The sequence below is a fragment of the Thamnophis elegans genome, chromosome 16, assembly GCF_009769535.1.
Source record: "Thamnophis elegans isolate rThaEle1 chromosome 16, rThaEle1.pri, whole genome shotgun sequence".
NCBI lineage: Eukaryota > Metazoa > Chordata > Lepidosauria > Squamata > Colubridae > Thamnophis > Thamnophis elegans.
The window spans coordinates 36,012,672-36,037,766 of record NC_045556.1 but is presented as its reverse complement, the minus strand read 5'-3'; the positions used below and the strand labels follow the sequence as shown (position 1 = coordinate 36,037,766).

Sequence of the window (25,095 nt, the reverse complement as noted above, 5' to 3'; positions counted from 1 at the left end):
ATTCAGGATCCCAGAAATTAGAAGAATTCTACGCATGTCAAAACCTTGTACGTTTTGGCTTAAAATGACACGATTTGGTTGCAATCGAGCAGATAAAAATTGAAAGCATCTCCTGGGAAAACGGCCAAGATGAGTTGCGTTGTTGACATCCTGTTCGACTACTTGTCTTGCATTGAATATATTTTCGGCCTCGGTTGGCTGGCTTCTCTTGGTATAAATAAAACAGCCTAGCCTTCCCCATCATCAAGCGGCTTACTGGTCTTTGAAACAAAAGGAAGAAATAAACCATGATAGAGAGAGAGATCCCTGGTGAAAGCCTGGAAACGATCAAAACCATGGGAACTCACATAACGAAGTCCGTTCGGGCGAGAATACACATTACATTAAACCAAAATAAAACAGGGGAGAAAGATTTTGTGTAGAATTCATTGGGAATGCATGTTTACTTCCTGCTCTGGGGCAAGTAGGTACACAGTGAAGGAAGTTGCCGAACTTTTATTTATCATAAAACAAACAGGAAATACGATTAGCAAGAGCAGAGCAGAGGGGTTTAAAGTACAAAAAAATCCAGCATTTCCTGGTAATTCCCTTCCTACACGTGGGGAGGCCAAGTATCCCTAGCGCCCACGTGAACGGAGTGAGCTCCCGTGACTTGTCCCAGCTCGCCGTTCGGAAGCACGTTAAAAAATGCAAGTAGAAAAATAGGGACCACCTTTGGTGGGAAGGAAACAGCATTCTATGCGCCTTCGGGAGTTGAGTCATGCCGGCCACATGACCACGGAGACGTCTCCGGACAGCGCTGGCTCTTCGGCTTTGAAACGGAGATGAGCAGCGCCCCCTAGAGCCGGGAACGACTAGCACAGATGCGCGCGGGGAACTTTTACCTTTTTGTACTAGACTATTAAACAACGTTTCCGTCTTCCTGGTTGTCTCAGCCCCGGCCATGGCTGTTGGAGATGTGAATCCTTTAGAGTCTCAATGCTTCATATAGAACTAAACTTGACTCTGAGTCTGTTAAAAAACAAACAAACTATTAGTAACTGTCCCATTTTAGCTACAACCCTTAAGAGTTTCCTTCTTGTGCAGCGAGAACGGTGATATGAGATCAGGGACACTTATTGCAGGAACTGTTTTAACACCTAAAAATGGTACCTTTTTGGGGGGACAATAGGAAAAGGCTCAAAAAGTTTTTAAAAAATTTATTCTCATATATATAGATACAAGTATACATTCACATAGTTATTGTTCTTATTTATCACGTTTACATATTTGTTTTTTTCATATAAAAGGTTAAAATATACATACTGGGTTGCTTCCATATGCCTATTTTGTATTAATACCACTCTGATTTTTTTTCTTTTCACCCTCCCTCCCTTCTCTACTTCCTTTCTTCCTCCTCTCCTTTGCCTTTCCTTCTTCCCTTGCCTCTCCCCTACTCCTCTCTTCCTTTTTCCCCTGCTGCCCTCTCTCCATCTCTTTCTATCCCTTCCTCTGCTTTCCTCTTTCTTCCTTCCCTCCCCTTTCCTCTCTTCCTCTTCCCCCTCCTGCCCTCTCTCCATCTCTTTCTATCCCTTCCCTCCTTTCTCTCCTTCTCTGGAAGCAGCCAGAAGGAGCGCTTAATGCCTTCTATCAATCATAGCTAGTGAATAGGTAATGGTCATCCTTTCTTTCCCATCAAAATGAGTGTTTGGGTATTTTGAGAAAGGATTATGAGCGTTTTTAGCTATGTGATTCACCTCCGTGACACCCTGGGGTGAACAATAGCTTTTGCTAGAAAAAGAGAGAGAAAAGGAGACGGAGACAGAGGGAGGGAGGGAGAGCGAGAAGGATAAGAAGGGAGAGGGAAAGGGGGGAAAGGAGAGGGAGACAGGGATAGGGAGAGAAGAAGAGAGGGAGAGGAAGAGAGAGGGGAAGAGGAAAGGGAGGGGGAGAAGGAGAGGAAGAGGGGAGAGAAAGAAATGGAATGGGGAAGGGAGAGGAAAGGAGAGGGAGAGGAAGAAAAAGGAGAGGGAGAGGGAAGAGAGAGAGAAAGGGCGAGAGGAAGAAAGAAAGGGAGAAGGAAAGGGAGAGGGGAGAGGAAGGGAGAGGGAAGGGGAAAGGGGGAGAGGACGAGGGGTGAGGAAGAAAGGGAAGGGGAAAGGGAGATGAAGGGAGAGAGAGAGTAACAGAGAGAGGGGGAGAGGAAAAGCAGAGGAAGAAAGAGGGGAAAGGAAGAAAGAGAGGGAAAGGTAAGGGGAAAGGGAGAGGAAAGGACAGAGGGAGAGAAAGAAAGAGAGTGAAGGGGAGAAGGAAAGGGAGAGGGAGAAAGAGAGGAAGTGGGGAGAGGAACAAAGAGAGGGGAGAGGGAAGGGGAAATTGAGAAGGAAAGGGAGAAGGAGACAAGAAATATCTCCTGCATATTCCTGTGTTGTTGTAAAGGGAGGAGGGAGGGGAAACTAAATGAAACCCCACAGGGCATCTTTGTACATTAACAATTGTGGCAGACAAAAGAATCGTCGTGCCCGAACAATGCGTGTTTTTCAGCAGCTTAGAAAAAGCCTTTTTTCTCCCCCCTTTTTTTGCAGATGACTGCTACAAAACCATTCGCAACCCACACCCTGTGAGGTTGTTGCCATGTGAAATTCCCTGCAATTAGGTTGAAGGAGGGTGTGTGTATGTGGACAAATGGTGGATTTCTCTACTCCCTCTAGTGGTACAGGAGGAAGGAAAAAATGAAGGAATAAATACATTTATCCTCCGCCGGTCCATTTATTTTGGGAAACAGGGAGAGTATTTTTGCTTGGGGGTCGGGCTCCAAATATCAAACACATTTCAGCGCCACTAAGATGCAAAGGAAAATAACAATTCAAGGGGTTTTATTTGACGAACGAATAAGCCTGCAACTAATTTATGGGGGAATAAATTTCGGTTTTGTTCCCCAAAACAAGGACCTGTTGGTCATCTTTCTTATAAGGTAGTCCTCGACCTTACCACAGTTCATTTAGCGACCGTTCAAAGTTACAATGGCCCTGAAAAATGTGACTTACGACCGATTTTCACATTTACAAGCTTTGTAGTATCCCCATGGCCACGTGATCGAAATTCAGGTGCTTGGCCACTGGTTCACACTTATGACCGTCGGCCGTGTCCCAGATTTCACCCTGATTCCCTTTTGCAACCTTCTGACAAGCAAACTCAATGGGGAAGCCGGGTTCACTTAACAACTGTCTGACTAACTGATCAACGGCAGTGATTCGCTTAACAACTGTGGCAAGAAAGGTCGTGAAATGGGGCAAAACTCGCTTCACTTAACAACAGAGAGTACGGGCCCAGTGGCGGTTGCAAGTCGAGGGCTACCGGTGTAATTTAAGCCGTAAATTACACCTATAATTAATTCAGGGTTTAGATTTTCTTGCTGACGCTGAATTAATCTTGGATGGAGAATATAATCTGTGCATTCTTTCACCTGCCAGAGGTAAAGACGCATTTCAAAGCAAGGCTTAAAATTTGTTTTTATTTCACAGCTGCACAGCAGGAACACATTTCATCACCTCGCTTCCCCGGTGGAACACAATTAATTTTAGGAAGTGCTCGCAACGCACTCCTAACAAGCCGACTCCGTGAGCACCAGGCAGGAATGTTTGCGTACAGGTTGAAGTCTAGTTGTCTCCCTGGCTGAAGTTGCCATCCCTTTTTTTGACAAGCCCATTCCGCCCTTTTCCTGCAGGTGCGACAAAAAACCAGCTCCTTGTGCAATGGAGAAGTCACAAGGTGGGCAGGAGCGGTCTAAAAGGAAGCAACCTGAAAAAACATCCAGCAGCCAGTGTTAAATGAAGGGGAGGGAGAAAGAAAGAAAGAAAGAAAGAAAGAGAGAGAGAGAGAGAGAGAGAGAAAGGAAGGAAAAAAGAGAAAAAAGAGGAAGAGGGAGAGAGCAAGAGAGAAAGAAGGGGAAAGGGAGGGAGAGAAAGAGGGAGGGAGGGAAAGAGAGAGAAAGAAAGGGGGAGGGAGAGAAAAAGAAAGAAAAAAGGGAGGGAAGGAAGGAAAGAGAAAGAAAGAAATAGGGAGGGAGGGAAAGAAAGAAGAGAGGGAGAGAGGGGGGAAGGGAAAGAAAAATGGAGAAAGGGGGAGAAAAAGAAAGAGGGTAGAGGGAGGGAAAGACAAAGAAAGGGGAGAGGGAGAGAAAAAGAAAGAAAAAAGAGGGAGGGAAGGAAAGAAAAGAGAGAAAGAAATAGGGAGGGAAAGAAAGGAGAGGGAGAGAGGGGGGAAGGGAAAGAAAGAAAAAGGGAGAAAGGGGAAGAGAAAGAAAGGGAGTGAGAAAGAAATAGGGAGGGAGGGAAAGAAAGGAGAGGGAGAGAGGGGGGAAGGGAAAGAAAGAAAAAGGGAGAAAGGGGAAGAGAAAGAAAGGGGGAGGGAAGGAAAGAAAAGAGAGGGAGGGGGAGGGAGGGGAGAGAAAAAGAAAGAAACAGAGAGGCACGAAAGAAAGAAAAAGAGAGAAAGAAGGCAGGGAGGGAGGAGGGAATGGAGAGGAGAGGAGGAGAAGAAGGAAAGAATGAGGAAGAAGGAGAACAAAAGAATTCCCAATTGTCAAAATGCTCCCAATATCTGTAACTATTTTTCCCCCCGCCTGAAAAAAAGGTCTTCTAATCCTTTTAGAGGCAGGGTCTCTTTTGCCAGACTTGAATCCCCTGGAGATAAAACATTGGTGGTCTGAACCCCTCCAGATGGGGAAAAGCCAACGCCGCGAGTGGCTTCAACTCAATTCGCCCAACCGATATCCTCCCCCCCCCTTCTCCCTCTGACGGGAACCCAGAGAAATCGACTACTAAACCACCCCCTTAAAAAAAGAGGGGCAAGCCAGAACACGATCCGTCCTCTCGGAGTCCGGCAGGTTTCTTTCAAAGCACCATCAACATCTTCCCATGAGCGTCTTATCGAGGTTGAAGGAGAAGAGAAAATAACGAAGAGAGATGAGGCCGGGGCCTTTTGTCATCACCCGAGCAAAGGAAAACAGCATTTTCTCTTGGCGAAAAGTGGGGGGGGGGGGGGGGATTTGCTTTGTGAGATGAAAGGCCAAAATTTTGCACCTGGTCCTTGACAGATGTTGTATCACCCTGCCAGCTCAAAAGCATGCAGGGGGAAAACACCCCAAAAAAACCTCAGAAGTGCTCAACTGGCAGCCAAATCAAACTAAATTAAACAATCATTCGTTGAAGTCTTTAGGCTTTGCCTTTAAGGTGGTTTATGAACAAGCCAAGGTTGATTTAAGTGAACCGGAGTTTAAGCCAGCTCCTTCCCTCGGTGGGCCTGGGATCAGTTTTAGCTGCAAATCCTGTCTGTGTGTGTGGTTTTTTGTTTTTTTCCAAATCTAAAGCTGACCCTTTGAGTTTAGGAGGTTTCCTTTGCCGTTAGCCTAGAGTTCATCTCTTTCAACAAGCTGGGATAAAGAATGAGTGAAAGACACACAAAAAACGGGTTTGGGCAACTCCGGCTGGGAGAGAGAGCTAGGCGGCCGTGAGGGACATTGCAAAATCCACACCCTTAAAAAGGGCTTGCTGTAAGGCCTTTTATTTTGGTGACACAAGACTTAAAACCTCTTTTTCCATTTTGCAAATCAAGAAAAGGCTGGCAGGTTTTTTTCAGCTAGTGCTTGAACGACCTCAGAAATACGAGTGAGTGGCGGTGGGGTTGAAACGGATCATGTTCCGAAGACACCGGAGGAGGGAGGGGGGAGAATGAAAATGCCAAGCCCCGTATGCTTGAGATCATTCCGAATTGAATTTAGCTCGGCGCATATCGTCGTGAGCCCTGGAGTGACCGGCCAAAGTGCAGTACAGCTGACCCCAAGTGACCACAGTCTGTATGGGGAAATGTTCTCTTTATGTTCCAACTTGGGAATGGCCCCCCAGGTGCTTTTTCAAGACTTCCTTTGTTTTTCTCCGAAGAGGCTTCCCTTCTCATCTAAGAAGCTTCTTCAGCTCTGACAGGGGTTCCACCACAAAACACGCGCTCGACGAAACCGCGTACCTGATGTCATCACAGCGCAACGAAAAAAGCACGCTGTGAGCGGTAAAGCTAAAATTAAGCCCTAAACCTAAACCTAACCCCCCTAAACCTAACCCTAACCTAACCCTAAACCTAACGCTAACCCTTAACCTAACCCTAAACCTAACCCTAACGTTTAACCTAACCCTAACCCTAACCCTTAACCTAACCCTAAACCTAACCCTTACCTTAACGTGAATCGGCTTGCTTTAAAAGCGCTTTTTAAAGCGCCCTTTTTTCTCCGCGGTCGTATTTGTCGCACTGCTGATGACGTCAGGTACGCGCTTTAATCGGGCGCGCTTTAGTGGACCACGGTTTTGTCGTGCCACGCTGACAGGATGGTGGGGAATGGAAGAATTGATACTTCTTGCAGATAGCTCATCATTTGCATTCTTTCAGAGTTGTTGAGGCTACTTGGAGGTTTGTCTGTGTCTTTAGGTAAAGCTTCCCCTCGCACATCTGTGCCAGTCGTTCCCAACTCTAGGGGATGGTGCTCATCTCCCTTTCAAAGCCGAAGAGCCAGCGCTGTCCGAAGATGTCTCCGTGGTCATGTGGCAGGCATGACTCAACGCTGAAGGTGCACGGAATGCTGTTCCCTTCCCACCAAAGGTGGTTCCTATTTTTCTCCTTGCATTTTTTAACATGCTTTCGAACTGCTAGGTTGGCAGAAGCTGGGACAAGTCACGGGAGCTCCCTCCGTTACGTGGCGCTAGGGATTCGAACCGCCGAACTGCCAAGCTTTCTGATTGACAAGCTCAGTGTCTTAGCCACTGAGCCCCCATGTCCCTTTTTGTTTGTGTGCTTACTTTTAGATAAACCTCCAAGTGGCCTCAAGGACTCTCTAAAAAGATGCAAATGACCAGCTGCCTGCAAAGAGTGTAAATCCTTCCATTCCCCACTATCCTATCAGAGCTGAAGAAGCTTCTTGGATAAGAAGGGAAACCTCTTCAGAAAAAAAACAAAACAGAAAATCCAGTTGTCTCTTGGAAAAAAAATAATCTAAGGACAATCATGACCTGGATGAATCTCCATAGATCACTTGGGAATGGGTGCCTCAAACAGAACTCTTAAGGTCCATGAACACAGCTTCACCACACCCCCAAGTTTTATTTATAAACCACATGCGAACCCTCAAACCAAGCCACATCGTGGTTTAGATAGAGATAGAGGGACATGATCAGTGGTGGGTTTCAAAAAATTTTGGAACCTCTTCTGTAGGAGAGGAGAGGAATATTTCAGTGCTTTCCAGGTCCACTGGTGGAACCTCTTCTAACCGGTTCGGTAGATTTGATGAACCGGTTCTACCGAACCGGTGCGAACTGGTAGGAACCCACCTCTGGACATGATAATATGAACTCGGGGTGATTTTAACCAAGCAGGGCATGGTGACGGATGCCCAGCGACATGGCATCTCTTGAAAAAGAAATCCAAACTCGGAGACAGCGTCTGTGCTTCAGAAGCATTTTAATTTATAAACGGCAATTCCCATCGACTTTTATTTATACCATAAAAAGGCAATTTACAAGCAAGGAAACAAACCAACCAAAAAATCCATTAGAACAAAATAAAAGCAGCATTGAAATATTCATGTCACAGAATGGGGAGGGGGCGGGGGGGGGAAGGAAGAACAACCAACCAATCAACCAAAAAAACCACAACAACCCAACAACAACGAAAAAAAACCCCATCTGAGTATAAGAGTAAAATATCATTTGAATAAATATTCTAAAATATCTCATGCTATAAAATAATCCTTAATGGCAAGTTCAGTTGCTTTAAGAGCATCCATTTCATTGACTTCACGTTATCGATGAAGCGTGTGGAGTTAGTGAGGTTACCGGTTTAATATTGCAAAATATTGACACTGAGGTAAGTCATTCAAAGAATTCAAATATTGATGAGGACATCAAAAGCTGGCGGCTCTTGATAGAAAGTTACTGAAGAATGCCATTTGCCAACGCACCCACATCATGTTGTGAGTTGCGTGTCTGAGCCAGAGAGGTGTAAACAAAGTGATTTTTTTTTTCAAAGTTCAAAAGAGAATCTCGACTTTCCTCTAATGGAGACACATGGTTAGGAGGCATGTTCTAGAACAGAGAAAGTCAGGCTGTGACATGGTCATAGCTGATGGGGCGAGTTGCAAAAGTAATCGGACAATTCATAAGACTCCCTTCGTCCCGCCTGCAAAAGATTTAGCCCTTGCTTCACGCAAATGGCAAGGGAGGAAGGAGGCTGGAAAATACAGCGTTATAGTCTAGACCAGGGGTGTCAAACTCAGATCTGGCCCGTGGGGTACTTAGATCAGGCCCACGAGGCCGACCTGGAAACAGCGAAGAATTTGCCTGCGGTGCCTCTACCAATGAAAACAAACTCGGGAGAGCTGCATGTGGTTGGCAGAGGCTGGCAGGAGGCTGTCATGGCCTGAAGTGCAATTTGGGAGCCCGTTTTCACTGCAGAGGGGTTGGGCCGCTACGGAAGGATCCCGACTCGAGTGACGTCAAACTGGCCATGCCCCCACCCCTCCGGCCACTGAGGTCAAACACGACCCTGAGGCGGCCTTCAACGAAATCGAGTTTGACACCCCTGTTCTAGATCATGGGGGCATCCAACCTTGCTGGGTGGAGAATTCCGGGAGTCGGGAGCCTGCCGGTTTTTAAAGATCGCCAAGATTGGTCACCTCTGTTGAGTCTAAAAAAACTGGCGGATGCTCTTCGTGTTTAAGGGGGGGGGGGAGCTGAAGCCCGAGGGTCTGTTCCAGAACGTGCCCCTCAGGTGTGAGCAAAAGAGGACGTCTTGCTGCCTGGAGAAGGGACAGGAAAGATGCAGAATGCAGTGTGAATTCACTGGGTTTGGCACACCTGGCAATCTGAGAGGAGAGTTTAAAAGCGTTCGAAGAAGCTTCTTCCAGAACCAACAAGTCTGCCGTATCCCGCACCTTCGAAAAAATCAGCTAGTACAGGTAAATCTTTTGACTCACAACCATCCGTTTAGTCACCGTTGGAAGTTAACATGGTGCCCAATTGTGGTCATAAGTCAAGGACTACCTGTACGGCGTATCTCCTCCAGGGGAATTGCATAATTCCGTTTTCGCGCGAAGACATTTGATATACGACCTGCGGGGAGATTTCGTGAAAATGACGATTGAACATTCTGAATGACTTCGCCGAACCCTGGGTTCAGCTGCTGAGCCTTCCTCCGCTCCTTACAGTTCATGAACTAATAATATAAGATTCATAGATATATATATCTATATATATTTATTTATATTTATATTTATATAAAGGATTTACACGATTCCCAAATACTTTAAAATATATAAAAAATTTAATAAATAACCCTGACCAGTCTTAAAAGCACCATTCCAGGGTAGAATTCCCCCTTAGAAAATAGATTAGGTTGTTGCATATTTGAGTCCCTTTTTGCAGGGGCTTCAATGTGAAACCCCCCTTCCGATAAAACGACGACAAAAGAAGTCACAGTAAACTTAACGTATATTTCAAAGAAGAGATATCCGCCTAAAGAATAAAGCTCAAACACACCCTCTTTCCCACGCGCCCCCCTCCCCAGCCCTTGATCTAAAAGAAAAAAAAATTCCTGCGGTTTCCTACACGGTACAGCTCAAGAGCAACTGCTTCAGATAACACAATTCTATCTAACAAGGATGAAAAAGTCCGTTTATCCTGCAAATTTGTAAGAAGACTTGAGGGAAAGAAAAATCAGTTCGGGCCGACAAGCCGTACATACCAAGAGAAGGCCGAGATAAAATCTTTCACCTCTGCCCTTAATAACATTTCAAGGTTACCTTCTTCAATCTTATGTTATGTTCAAAGAGAACCTCTTCAACCTTACGCTGGACTTCGATTCCCCTGCTTCCCAGCCAAATCTTGGTGGGGACGATGGGTATTGTACGCCCAACAACCTTGGAGCACTTGGGCTATACCTGGTACGGCTGTTTGGGTCTTTCTCCATTCTTGGGAACGGAGCAGAGGAGAAGGTCAAGGATGAATTGTGGTTTGGGGAGATTAGGTGTGCTCAACCTGATCTCAAGTTAATTTCTACTGTGAAACACGCGTTTGATATATACCGTGTTTCCCCGGAAATGAGACAGGGTCTTATTTTCTTTTGACCCCCTGAAATAAGCATTTAGCCCTACTTTTTTAGGGGGTCTTAAGGCCCCTTGATCTCACCCTGCGCCCCACCAATCAGCAGATCCAGAGGAGGGTGGAAGTTCTGTCTCTTATTTCTGGCACACCCTTGCCAATCCTAGTGGCCGCCACTAAGAGAAGGGGCGTGGTAGCTAGGGTTTGTGGAAGTGGCCTCCGCAAGGCCACTTCCATGTGGCTAGCAGGTGCATGCAGAGTGCATGGGGCATGTTTCCCCCCGCAGGAAACGGTGGGGACCAGCTGCGCATGCGGTTAAATATTTTCAGGGAGGGCTTATTTTTGGAGGAGGGCTTATTTTAGTGCATGCACTCAAAACCCCGATTGGGCTTATTTATCCGGGGAGGTCTTATTTTCAAGGGAAACAGGGTATATGAAAGGTTGAAGACTATTGCAATTCCCTAAATCTCCTTTTCTTAGGGCAAATATTCTTAAAAAACAACTATCCTCCCTGTCACTAAAAAGCATTCATTCTTGAATACAGAACCAATGGTGAGGTGTTCTGTTGCTTTAAAAAAAAACCCACTTATTTACAAAGCTTTCCCCCACCCACCCCCACCCCTTAGTTTATTTACAAGCTCAATAGAAACTATATGGAAGAGTTAACTGATTAAGAAAAAAAAAACCTCATTTGATATTGAAAACCACAAACATTAGCAAAAGTATAAAAATTCGTTTTCACAGTATGTAAATAGGTTAAAACACATAAACCAAGGACATTGTCACGGTTTCTTTATTTTTTTTCACATTGTCTACGTAGTTAAAAAAAAAGGTAGATTAAGAGACTCAATTATGAACCAATTTTCTATGATTTCACATATCTAACCCAAAGATTTGTATAGCTCTCTCGCTGGCTTTCCTTAATTCCTGCGTTACTTATAAATGAAATGGATTTGCAACTCTGGGTGAATTCAACATTGTAAAAGTCAGCAGTACGACTGGCTCACTGCCTGCTTTGCACCAAGGTGTGGATAAGGTCTGAGTTTCAAAAGAGTAAGGTGTACCCCTGGAAACACGGTGCAAAAAGGCACAATTTAGGGGTTGTGGTTAGGTTTGAGACCTTGTCGTTGGTTCACCTTGCAACATTCCAGCGGAAATGGCAGAGCAAAATCTAAGGAAGACGCAGAAGGAATGCTTCACACAACGCATCCTGCCTTTTGCGCGAAGGCCACTCCCCGGTTATCTGGAAAGCTCAACACACTGCTTATTTTGCTGCCGAGTCCTTGTGCAGAATAGTTCATCCCTTCTAGCACTGATGAGGTTAGCTAGTTGGGTCGCGAAACGTCTGCAAGGAAACACCTAAGCTCAGAGAGCACTAAAGACCCCACAAGTTCAACCCTGAGCTACAAATATTCTCTTCTATCAGTAGAATCGTTCGCCTAAACCAGTGATGGCCCATCTTCTTGGCACCGAGTGCCCCAACTGGAACATGTGTGCATGTGTGCAAAGACCAACTGGCCGGTGGCTGTTTTGGGGGCTGTTTTCAGGCCATTTTCCAGGCCCCCAAAAAAATGGCCTGAAAAAGGGGGCAAAAAACGGTTGTTCAGTCCGTTTTTGGCCATTTTTTGGACCATTCTCAAAGTCATTTACTGGTGCTCGGATGCTCGCAAACACCAGCTGGCCAGCGTGCATGTGTGCACCAGAAATCAGGAGAGCAGCTGGCAATGGTGCGTGTGCCCAAGGAGGGGGCTCTACATGCCACCTCTGGCACGCACGCCATAGGTTTGCCATCACGGGTCTAAACTTTTCGGCAGCTGGAAATCCCAGGACTCGAAATCCTTCACCAGGGTAGAGTGGCCCGGTTAAAATGGCAGCCACCGTCGTTATCTGCTCTTAAGAGGGTCAACCTGAATGCAGCAACATTGGACCAGCTTCTGAAACACTCTGAAGGGCAGTTTTTCTCAACGTTGACCATTTCAAGGTGCCTTGACTTCAACTCCCAGAATTCACGCTGGCTGGGGAATTCTGGGAGTTGAAGTCCAGGCAACTTAAAATAGCCAAAGTGGCATAAGGAATGGTGGAAGGGAGGGGGATATGGCCAGTGTTATGTACAGGAGTGAGGAATTCATTCGTCGATATGATCAAATTTCTAGATATTTTTCTTCCCTGCGTTCATTTGGTCTTTGCGGGATGTTTTGCCTCCCAATAAGTGGCAGAACTGGAGCAGAAATCCATTTTCTACATGCGTGTCCTGCCCTGCTTTTAAATCTGACTGAAACGGTTTGGAAAATACTGTTGGTTTAACTTTATACGGGTCGTCTTCCGACAGCTGCCATCTCCTATGAAGCTCTCTTGATTTATACAGTACTATATTATGGCTTGATCATTTTGAACCCTGGCAGGAAAGAGGGAAACAACCTGTCAACGCAGGCAAATCTAGGAAGGACATTTAAAAAAAAAACACCACCCTCTTTTAAAAGAAGGCTGTCATCAGATGGACGAACGCTTAGGCGGGTTAACACTAACTATGCCCCGGTTACGAAATCTGCATAAATCTAAAAACAAGGTTTTGGATACATCTCTCTTTGGTAAACTCAAACCAGCTCAAGTTTACAGCTTAAAAATAAATAAAACAAACGGTATTTTATATGCTTTGGGAAGGACCGAGAGAGGGCTAAGATCGCGGAACAGAAAATTAACCGTCCTCTTTTTCTCCTCCCCCACCTTAATCCCGACCCTTATGGAGAAAAGCCAACTGATTTAAAAGGCACGGCAGCAGAGTAAAAGGTTGGGATTAATTTACACAGCTGGACTTTTGTTTCAGAAAACCTTGGCAAAGCAATTTAAAAAACCGGTTTTGTTCCTCGGGCCAAAAGGTAGCTTACGTCTTAAGAAGCGTAAAGAGGATGCCCGAATGGACACACACCTATGCCCTCGCTGACGTCCTATGGAAGTGTGAAAATTGCTTTTTTTCTCTCTCCTACTGGTGCACACACTGTGGGCATTTTGCCAATCCCACCTGGCCAGAAACCTGTAATCTTTCTCCTCCTGAGAAGATGATGGTAGAGATTTCCCTGTCCAGTCGTGTCCGAGTTTAAGGTGTGGTGCTCATCGCTGTTTGGGGGGGCCGAGGGAGCCAATGCTGTCATTTCCCGTGGCCGTGTGGCTGCATGCCATTGGCGCACAGAACGCTGCGACCTCCCCAGTGGTACCTATTTATCTACTCACATGCTTTCCGACTGCTAGGTTGTGAAAAAGAGTGTCCTGCCACCACCGTACTCTGCAGGTCAGCCTCGACTTATAACAGTTCTCTTAGTGATCGCCGCTGAAAAAAGGCGACTTACGACCGTTTCTCACGGTTACGACAGTTGGAGCCTCCCTTTGATCAAAATTCAGATGCTTTGGCCGCTGGCTCCTATTTATGACGGCTGCAGCATCACGTGAAACATCCCCCCCCCTTCCTTTGGCGACCTTCTGACAAGCAAAATCAATGGGGAAACCAGATTCACTTAACAGCTTCGTTAATAACTTAACAGCTGCGGGGATTCACTGAACAACTGTCGTAAGGGAGGTCATCCAAGGGGGCAAAATTCACTCAACAACGGTCTCGCTTAGCAAATGAAATGTGGGGCTCAAGTCAAGGGCTGCCTGCATTTTCCTGATATATATATATATGTTCCTCTATATAGGTTAGTTTAGAGACATGGTGGCTCAGTGGCTAAGATGCTGAGCTTGTCGATCAAAAAGGTTGGCAGTTTAGTGGTTCGAATCCCTACTGCCGCGTAACGGAGTGAGCTCCCGTGACTCGTCCCAGCTTCTGCCAACCTAGCAGTTTGAAAGGATGTAAAAAAATGCAAGTAGAAAAATAGGAACCACCTTTGGTGGGAAGGGAACAGCGTTCTGAGCGCCTTCGGCGTTGAGTCATGCCAGCCACATGACCACGGAGGCGTCTTCGGACAGCGCTGGCTCTTCGGCTTTGAAACAGAGATGAGCACCGCCCCCTAGAGTCGGGAACGACTGGCACATACGTGCGAGGGGAACCTTTACCTTTACCTACATTAAACTCCACTCGCAGAGTAGACGTGATGTCCTTCAGATTTTTTTACACTGCTGTAATGACACATTTCTCCCTAAAACACTGCAAAGATCTATTCTCTGCTTTCCTTAAGTCTCTCTCTCTATATATATATACACATACATCTTCACGACCCCTGCGGAACCAAGCTGGTTTTTTTAACCCGCAATTCAGGAAGAAAAAGAAAAAAAAAAGATTGCAAGATTGCAGATGTCGCCTGCACTCCCTTTGGAAGGGAATTTTCGGAGCCGCCCTGCCTTAGCTTCCCTCCACATTTAGCCCGGCTTGTTTCTTTCAGTGTTTAAAAAAACCACGATATTCACGTATCTCTTTTGGCGGGTTGCCTCCGCCGAATGGAATGAATTCCGACGGCGGATCACGGACCCTCGTTTGAGAAAAGCCAGGCCTTCCAAAAATAAAAAAATAAAAAAAATTCACAGTTGTGAAGAAGCTTTAAGGGATCACCCTGGAATTAAAAAGCGAAGGCTGAGATCGAAACGCCAGGAGATGCCACGATATAGAAACCCTTAAAAATCCAGTGGCCATGCATCCTGGCAGATTTGGCCGAGAGGTGCACAGGCAGGACATCTGCCTGTCCCCCTCTCCCTGTTGAAGAAGCATATATTAAGGTGATCGGAGAAACCGTCGTTTCATTTAACTAGGAATAGCATGGCTGTGCTGCCAAGGGTTAGAGGCACGTAGACAGAGAAAACTGAAGCGTCCCATGGATCTTTTTTCAAGAGGCCACTGGAGTTTCTGAAAAACCAGAGAGTCCCACTGGCTTCTTGAAAAAAACACTTGTGGAACAACCATGACCTGGATGACTGAGAAGCTTTGAATCCTGAGCATCCTTCAAACGAAGCACCACCAATCTTATTTTGCTCAACCTGATCAACCCTCCTGTCTACACCTCTGTTATCAGAAATCAAAACAGCCACTAATAAATCCAGCAAGGAGAGTAATTTGGGACACTCACGTTTCCCGGGCACCGATCAAAAAGCGGCCCATCCCACCACACGTCAAAGCAACAACATACTTGAACAAAATCTGTCATTTCCCCCACTGTGTAGAATTCTCTTTTTTCCCTCCCTTTAATACAGTCAAGTTTGCCAGCTTATACTCTTTGAGGTCTGTTTCTGGGAAAGCAAAATCTAAGCGGAAAAGTAAAAAGTCCTTTTTTTTTTTAAGTTTTAAGTTTCACATTTTCTAATGCTGTAGAGTAAGGAGGAGGAGAAGTTAGCACCACTTTTGAAAGTTATCAAACGTCTGAAAAGCAGAGAAAAGAGGATATTTGTTATTGGCTCTCTGTGAAAAATACTGATTTAGCCACTGTTATGGAGAAGCTAAAAGAAGCCTCTCTAATACAATAGGATATATATTGCTCATAGTTTCCCATATAACATCATTACAAAAAGTTTTTTAAAAATCAACGGTTTCATTTGAAAACACGTAGAGTATGAAGTTAAAGTGTACCTGAAGAGGTCCATTACAAATACTGCACTGAAATATTGTAGATTCAAATACAACAACCTTTTTAAAAAAAAATCCACTGTTAAGCTGACTGTTAACTATCCAGAGCGATGAATGTAAAACATGATTTAACCCGGTCTGCCTTTTTACAGTACGAAATGAAGGTAGATTCTGAGCAGAGTAAAAAATAGTTAAAACCACAATCCTATATTCTGCGTTGGCTAATATAACAATACATTGTTTGTTCCTATAAAAAAGAGGGGAGGTCAGCACCAAAGTTGCCCAGTTTGGATTCTAGACAAAAAAAACCCCAAATTAATACATTTATGGCATTTGGTTTTTATACGCTATAAAGCAAAGTTACAGTAAAAGAAAAAGTTGCACTTTGCTTGTTTCTGGATATCCTATTTGCACAAAGGGAAAAACCAGGCTTATAAATTTGAAAGCCTTATCAACAGGGTTCTTTTTAAAATTTATTTAAGATATTCTACATTCACCCCTCACCAACCAGAAGAGGAAAAAAAAACCCTAACCTTTTATAAGTGTTTATATATATATATGTATATATATTATATAAAATTCAAAGCTATCGAAATAGTTATTCCACAAAGAAAAGAAACAAAAAAAAACCCTTCTTGAACCCACTGTTGTCATATGACAAAATAAAACGAGCACAGCTGGGAGGCATATTTATAGCTTTTGAGCTATGCCACTTCGATCAAATTGAAATTAAGTCCTATTGACTGCAATGAGACTCGCATCTGAGGACGTCTGCCTGCTCGCCGGCTCCCCGCAACACAACGTGAGGTGTTGGGTTGGTGAACCAGCCTGCACTATCCCCTGTTGTCATCACATCTAACAAAAGCTCGTCCCCACCGGCGAGCACATCATTTCCTTGGATGGTTTTTGGGGAATAGAACTCACCCTGCTTCTTTGCAAACAAAACAAGCAGCTTTTCATTTTGGAAACACGCCCGCAAGAACGGCTAAAATTTTGGGGGGGAGGGGGAAATATCGCAATTATAACTCTCGTGAAACCGACCGAAGAAACGAAGAAGGAACGTGTGCTTTGCTCCAGCTGCGTGGCGAGAGGAACAGCCTCGGCTGTTTTTAATCGGGGGTGTGCACATCCATGGTATAATCCAGAGTCTCGGGAGCGGAAGCATCGTCGTCCCTCTGTTCCATATAGACTTCTGTTCTTTCGGGCGATTCCACCCGGCTTCGGATTTCGGCCACGCCGGGATGATTCTTCCGTAAATGCTGGTTCAAGGTCCCTTGGAAAGGGAAACACTTCCCGCAGACTTCACAGCGGAACGGCTTGTCGTCGGTGTGGCCGCGGATGTGATACTCGAGCTGATCCTTGCGGGTGTACTTCTTCCCGCAGTACTTGCACACAAAGGGCGTGATGCCCATGTGCAGCCTCATGTGCCGATCGAGGCTGCCCTTCTGGTTGAAGGACTTGCCGCAGTAGATGCAGATCAACCGTTCGCTGTAGGCATACCAGTGGCCTCTGGAATTCCTCTCCCGCGGGCTGCTCTCGTAGCCTGCTGGATGGGCGGATGGCTCGCTGTCGGCTCCCGACACCAGGCTGGAAACGTCGCTGTGCAAGTGGCTGGCAGAGACCCGCTTTTGGCGCCCACGGCCTCGGTAGGAGCCGAGCATGGACCTCGAACTGCCGGAGCTCCTCAGGCTGCTGAAGGATTCGGAGACGTTAGCCGACTGCGAGGCTCCCTGGGAATAGGAAAAAGCGTTTTGCAAGACAGAGCCGTAGGATCCGACATTAACGGCCACCACTTGTTCTCCGTCCACCATTTCCGTGTGGTATCCGTCGTCACCAAGCGAGGAGCTATCTGAGCAGCTGGGCCGGTCATTTTTTTCCATTTTGACTTTCACCTCGGCAGCCTGGCTCTCTCGAATGATCAGCTCCGCTTGCTCGGGGTCTCCTTCGACTTGAATCTCGTACTCCGAAACGCTACCGCTGCTACCCCGGTCCGAGTGGCCTTCTTCTTGCAGGCGGCCGCGGAGCGCATTGGTCGGCGTCGTTTCCATTCGGAGATCGTTCCCTGAAGTCGGCGGGCGGCCCTGAACGCAGTAGGGAGGAGGGGAAATCTCAATGGGGTTGGCGAAGTAGCCGCTCTCCTTCAGGCCGTTGTGGTTCTCCAGGGGGTCTTCACCGCCGATTGTCACCGAGTCGACTTCCCCGACGCTGATTTTTGAATGGATGCTTTCCAGGATCTGGGTGCACTTGTCGATGACGCATTGCATCTGGAGGAAGCTGGCTGCAGTGAGGAAGCTGACCACATCCTTCAGCTGCAGAGACATCCTTCCAGTGTAGCAAAAAGAAAGCAGCTGCTCGAAGACGCCGGGGTTTTTAATGACGGAGATTGACAAGCCGCTCATGGTGTTCAACGCCGAATGGTCGCGGAAGTAGGGAGAGCTGGCGGCGAGGACGGCTTTGTGAGCTCGGAAGGGCTGGCCCTGGATGTGCACGACGATGTCGCAAAGCTTGCCCTGCAGGCGGAGTTCGTTCAGCTGGCTCAGGACGCTGCTGCTGTACTCGGGAACGTCGAACTGGATGAAGCTGCTGCTGTCCATGTCTCCTGGCCCAAGGTATAACCTGCAAAAAAAAGGACACAAAACGGAGCGTTCACGGAATCGGAATTGAAAATGCACGGCATTGGGGGGTGAAAGAAAAAGAAACCCTCCACCCACCCACCAGCTGTTTGGGGCAAGGGATGCAATGTTTAACTTGGCGCCGCATATGATCTGCAAGTTGATGAGAATAAAAATACCAAGAGGTGGCAAGTTTTACCCGGGATTCAAAAGAGCAAATTATATTCATGAGACATGGCACGTTTGAAGTGGTGCGAAGCGGGAGAGAATTAATTCCCCTAACACGGAGTTGCTTGATTGTGGGAGGGACTGCGGCTTGATACTGCAATCGGGCATGAGTTAACTTGCACCACCCAGAACTATTCACACGTCTTCAAATTAGCACATTGAGTCTCTTCTTCAAATACTGGGAATTAATAAACCCATTAGGAGTCGTGCCGGCTGTACTAAGAGTGCAAAAAACAGAGGAACTAATTTATTTGTTACATTTATTTGCTGCCTATCTCGCCGCAGAACTACTCTAAGTGGCTTACAACAGTAAAAATGAAGAAATAAAAAGATTACAACCAGAATACACACACACACATCATACCAGAGGTGGGTTCCTACCAGTTCGCACCTATTCGGTAGAACCGGTTCGTCAAATCTACCGAACCGGTTAGAAGAGGTTCCACCAGTGGACCCGGAAAGCAGGCCACACCTACAGAAGAGGTTCCAAAGTTTTTTGAAACCCACCACTGGTCCTTGGATATGATTATTCTACACTGTCATGCTCATATTTATAAAACTCAGTGCCTCTGTGAGAGGTAAGGGTGACGACTGCGTTTGTGGTGCAATCAGAACATTGTGTGTGTTGAAGTTGTTTTAATGCAAACCAAAGATGCCTTTTAAAAAACAAGTTTACATCATGTTCTTATGTATGCCAGTGCTGTGTGTGAGGTAATTTAAGGTGGTTCTGACAAGTGTTGTCGGCATCTTCATATCTGGTCACATGGGCGGCAAGCCATTCCCATCCGGTCACATGGGTGGCAAGCCACTCCCACAAAGGAGGCCAGACCCACAGAGTAGGTTCAAACAATTTTTGAAACCCACCACTGCATCAAACATACATACATATATACACACACACACACACATATATATGAGATGCGGTGGCTCAGTGGCTAAGCTTGTCGATCAGAAAGGTTGGCAGTTTGGCGGTTTGAATCCTTAGCGCCGTGTAATGGAGTGAGCTCCCATTACTTGTCCCAGCTTCTGCCAACTAGCAGTTCGAAAGGAAGTCAAAAATGCAAGTGGGAAGGTAACAGTGTTCTGTGCGCCTTTGGGGTTTAATCATGCTGGCCACATGACCACGGAGACGTCTTTGGACAGCGCAGGCTCTTTGGCTTTGAAACGGGAGATGAGCACTGCCTCCTAGAGTCGGGAACGACTAGCACATATATGAGAGGGGAACCTTTACATACATACATATATCTTTTTACGACCTTGCAATCTGCGTAATCAGGCTGAGTGTTTACTGGCTGGATGCCCTTCCTGAAGCCTATGCAGAGTTCGCAGCAGATATTTTCTCTCTGCGCCCTGATAGAGAAACAACTGTCGCTGCTAGAATTGAACTCTGAGCCTCTCGAGTGAAAGTTACTTGTAGGCCACCCTGCCGCTCAGAAGACAACAGAACAATAAAATGAACAATGAAAAATAACACAGGGAGATCTGATGACTGAAAAAGAAAGATGGACAGATAAGAGAGCAGAGAACAAGGAGGGGGTGGAATCTGCCATCAATCCAGCAGCCACTTCCAGCATGGAATGGAAGTACATTGCCTGATAGAAGGCTGTATGGACAGCTGACCCCAAGGACTGTTGATGTACAATAGCAGGTCACACAGCATTTAAGAGACAAACAATCTTGCAATTTCCTTCCTTCTCGTGACTCCAAAAAACACAATTTCTCAACCATTTGAACCTTCTTAGTAAACAGAAGAACAACTTACGTCCCTCCCAACCCTTCCAGAAGACTAACAAAGGTAACAGATTTATAGAGTTGGGAGGGACCTTGCAGGTCATCTAGCCCAACCCCCTGCCCAAGCAGGAGACCCTACATCTGCCTCCAGCCCTAGGATCGAATGTCGCAGAGATAAATCAGAGAAAAATTGGCAAAAATTTCTTTTGCCGAGCCACTGGTAATATGACTTGGCACACCCTGCTGATAATCAGCGACAGCAAACTTGCTAATTGGGATGGAATTTAATTTATTCTCTCGTCTTCCAATGCAGATGCAGCCTCATCCCTCTGAATCGTGAGATTTAAAAAAAGAAGATGATGATGATCTCATTTTTATTCCGGCCACCTCACTTTTTAAAGAAGCATACATTAGCAGCCTCTCCAAGCTGTCTTTCACTGTAATTCCCCGGAATTTTAATCAGCCATAACTTTTAAATTGTATTCAATATATCTTTAAAAAGCAGCAAGGTGGAAAGATTACAGAATGAGGAAAGGTATGTGCAAAAAAAAGCTTTATAATTTGAGAGTGGATGAAGGATTTCATAACAGCGCGTTTCGGTTTTGCGGAGCCCATGTGAGCAAAATCAATGTTCACAGTAGATAAAGCAACTTTGAACGTATGTACCTTGCTTTTATTTAAACGTCCACATATTTTACAAGTCTGCAAATACCATTTCTGGAGGCCTATAAAAGAGAGAATGTATCCCAGGTACGCACGTCAGTGCAAACAGATGCCATAAACCGAACCTTAAAATGGTATTTGTGAGCCATTGTTGTGAAGAAAGAATCCCCTTTACATGAAAAAGGACTTTTATTTTTACTGCTAAGGCATGACAAGGAGACCTGCCCTATTAAACCAGCTTGCTTATCCGTGATTGCCCATGTTGCGTGTTGATGTTTTTATATGAGAAAAGATTCAATGTGCTTTTTCAGTTCAATCATATTGATAAACTGAAAAAAAGTACACTGAAACTTTCTTACATAAAAACATCAACGAAGAACGGCTGCTCTAAGTTAACAAGAGCACTGGGGAAAAAAGGGACGCGATTGTTTTTCACACGATAATGACTCATATTTATGACGGTTGCAGGGTCCAGGGGTGATGGTAATTCCCTCCCCACTTTTGTGATCTTCTGACTAGCAAAGTCAATGGGGAAGCCAGATTCACTTCACAACTGCGTCACCAAGAACTGCAGTGATTCACTTAACAAATGTGGCGAGAAAAGTCACAAAACAGGGCAAAACTCACTTAACATGTCTCACTTAGCCACGTACATTTTGGGCTCAATTGTAGTGGTAAGTTGAGGGCTACCTATGCAGTTTTCTTTACCGACCTTATCACCACCTCAGTTTCTCTACAGCCATCTATAAATAAGGCATAAGAACTAGTCGGTTGACTTAGCCAATCCCCAGGCGACGGTGAGTTCCAGTCCTGATTTAGGCATGAAACCGAGTCGGTTGACTTAGCCAATCGCCAGGCGACAGGGAGTTCTAGTCCTGATTTAGGCATGAAAACTAGTCGGTTGGCTTAGCCAATCACCAGGCGACGGTGAGTTCTAGTCCTGATTTAGGCATGAACACTAGTCGGTTGACTTAGCCAATCTCCAGGCGACGGGGAGTTCTAGTCCTGATTTAGGCATGAAAACTAGTCGGTTGACTTAGCCAATCACCAGGCGACGGTGAGTTCTAGTCCCACCTTAGCCAGGAAAGCCAACTAGGTGATTTGGGCGAATCACCAGGCGATGGGGAGTTCTAGTCCTGATTTAGGCATGAAACCGAGTCGGTTGACTTAGCCAATCGCCAGGCGACAGGGAGTTCTAGTCCTGATTTAGGCATGAAAACTAGTCGGTTGACTTAGCCAATCACCAGGCGACGGTGAGTTCTAGTCCTGATTTAGGCATGAAAACGAGTCGGTTGACTTAGCCAATCACCAGGCGATGGGGAGTTCTAGTCCTGATTTAGGCATGAAAACTAGTCGGTTGACTTAGTCAATCACCAGGCGACGGGGAGTTCTAGTCCTGATTTAGGCATGAAAACTAGTCGGTTGACTTAGCCAATCACCAGGCGACGGTGAGTTCTAGTCCCACCTTAGCCAGGAAAGCCAACTAGGTGATTTGGGCGAATCACCAGGCGACGGGGAGTTCTAGTCCTGATTTGGGCATGAAAACTAGTCGGTTGACTTAGCCAATCACCAGGCGACGGGGAGTTCTAGTCCTGATTTAGGCATGAAAACTAGTCGGTTGACTTAGCCAATCACCAGGCGACGGTGAGTTCTAGTCCCACCTTAGCCAGGAAAGCCAACTAGGTGATTTCGGCGAATCACCAGGCGATGGGGAGTTCTAGTCCTGATTTAGGCATGAAAACTAGTCGGTTGACTTAGTCAATCACCAGGCGACGGGGAGTTCTAGTCCTGATTTAGGCATGAAAACTAGTCGGTTGACTTAGCCAATCACCAGGCGATGGTGAGTTCTAGTCCCACCTTAGCCAGGAAAGCCAACTAGGTGATTTGTGCGAATCACCAGGCGACGGGGAGTTCTAGTCCTGATTTGGGCATGAAAACTAGTCGGTTGACTTAGCCAATCCCCAGGCGACGGGGAGTTCTAGTCCCACTTTAGGTATCAAAGCCGACTGGGTGACTTTGGGCCAGTCCCCTCCCTCCCTTCCAGCCCAGCCCTCCTCGCAGGGTGGTGGTTGTCGTGGGGGAGCGAGCGGGAGGCAGCCGCTACATTGGCTGCCCGGGATCGCATACAAAGCGAGGGAGGAAAGGATGGAAACAAAAGGAAACCTCCCTCGAGGAAAGGGACGGGGGGCGCCTGACTAGGAAGGAGCCGGAAAGAAAAGCCCCCCCAAAAAGCCGCCCGGCAGCCGCCCTCCCCTCCCCGCCTCACCTGAGGGGCGTCGGGGTCTCTTCACATGGCGGGCCCGCCGGAGGGAGCTCGGCCCTGCCCCGAGTGCCGCCGCCGCCGCTTTGCCCCCTCAGCCAGCGGCACCCGGAAGCGAACCCTTCCTGCTGGGGTGGGGAGGGAGGGAGGAGGACGGACGCGCAGATTCCGCTTCCGGGGCGCCATAGGCGGTGGAGAGGGGGAGCGTGGAAAAAACGGAAGCGCCGAGGCCTCGCCCCCTCGACGGGGGGGGGGAGCCGAAAGCAAGGGCGCATGCGCGCGAAGAGGCGGCGTTAGCCTCGCACATCGATTCCCTTGCGCCCCTAGTGGGCGTTTCGGTGTCCTGCTCCCAGCAGGTCTAATCTCATTTTGCATTAAACCTAAACCTAAAGTGGTTGTGATAATATAATTAATTTAATAATAAATATAATTATATAATTATAGTATACTATTAGTCTAAATTTCCTGACAGTGAGGACAATTAACCAGTCCAACAACTTGCCTCCAGAAGTTGTGAATGCTCCAACACTGGAGGTTTTTAGATGATGTTGGATAGCCATTTGTCTGAAGTGATATAGGGTTTCCTGCCTAAGCAGGAGGCTGGACTAAAAGACCTTCAAGGTCCCTTCTAACTCTGTTATTCTATTCTATTCTATACCATTCCATATTTCTATTCTATTCCATTCCATATTTCTATTTTATTCCATTTCATATTTCTATTCCATTCCATTCCATATTTCTATTCCATTCCATATTTCTATTCTATTCCATATTTCTAGTCCAGTCTAATTGTAATGTAATGTAATGTAATGTAATGTAATGTAAATAAAATAATAATTGAGAGGATTAAGGTTAGCTTCAATTAAGGTCAGTTTCCATTCTTGGGGAGGTTGGTATCAAATCCACCTGCACAAAAGGCATTTTAGGTTCACACCCCATCGGTTCTTGCATAAATCTGAATTCTTTGGATGGGGGCCAGGGGTCAAGAGAGGATGCTGCTGTCCTCAAATGCAGTGACCCACAGTCACCCGGGATCCTAGCTGTTCTGTCCTTCTTCAGTGACATAGAAACAAGGACGGTAAAGCATAGGTCCATACATTTTTTTAAAAAAATTGGTTACACAGATCGATGTGTAAACTTATATACCGCTTCACAGTGCTTTTACAGCCCTCTCTAAGCGGTTTACAAAGCCAGCCTCTTGCCCCCCAACAATCCGGGTCCTCCTTTTACCCACCTCGGAAGGACAGAAGGCTGAGTCAACCTTGAGCTGGTCAAGATCAAACTGCTGGCAGTGGGCAGAATTACCACTATGCCACTGTGGTAGATAGATAGATAGATAGATAGATAGATGGATGGATGGATGGATGGATGGATGGATGGATGGATGGATAGATAGATAGATAGTTGGATGGATGGATGGATGGATGGATGGATGGATGGATGGACGGACAGACCGACCAATAGCAATAGCACTTAAGACTTATATACCGCTTCACAGTGCTTTTACAGCCCTCTCTAAGCGGTTTACAAAGCCAGCCTCTTGCCCCCCAACAATCCGGGTCCTCCTTTTACCCACCTCGGAAGGACAGAAGGCTGAGTCAACCTTGAGCTGGTCAAGATCGAACTGCTGGCAGTGGGCAGAATTACCACTATGCCACTGTGATAGATAGATAGATAGATAGATAGATAGATAGATAGATAGATAGATAGATGGATGGATGGATGGATGGATGGATGGATGGATGGATGGATGGATGGACGGACAGAACAATAGCAATAGCACTTAAGACTTATATACCGCTTCACAGTGCTTTTACAGCTCTCTCTAAGCGGTTTACAAAGCCAGCCTCTTGCCCCCCAACAATCCGGGTCCTCCTTTTACCCACCTCGGAAGGACGGAAGGCTGAGTCAACCTTGAACCTGGTGGTGAGATTC

General features: G+C 46.3%; 1 protein-coding gene across 2 annotated transcripts; it reads right to left on the bottom strand.

Annotated features, from left to right (window-relative positions):
* Positions 1-884: 884 nt before the first annotated feature.
* On the bottom strand, positions 885-23,293 carry ZBTB34 (zinc finger and BTB domain containing 34). Of its 2 annotated transcripts, XM_032232635.1 has the most exons (3): positions 23,167-23,250; positions 16,708-18,282; positions 885-1,011 (listed from the first exon to the last, which is right to left on the bottom strand). In XM_032232635.1, the coding sequence occupies exon 2, from the start codon at positions 18,258-18,260 to the stop codon at positions 16,776-16,778; it is 1,485 nt and encodes a 494-aa protein (XP_032088526.1). In that variant the 5' UTR covers positions 18,261-18,282; positions 23,167-23,250; the 3' UTR covers positions 885-1,011; positions 16,708-16,775. The 2 variants fall into 2 exon arrangements, with proteins under 2 accessions (XP_032088526.1, XP_032088527.1); XM_032232636.1 differs by lacking the exon at positions 885-1,011 and having other exon boundaries at positions 15,117-18,282; positions 23,167-23,293.
* Positions 23,294-25,095: the final 1,802 nt, after the last annotated feature.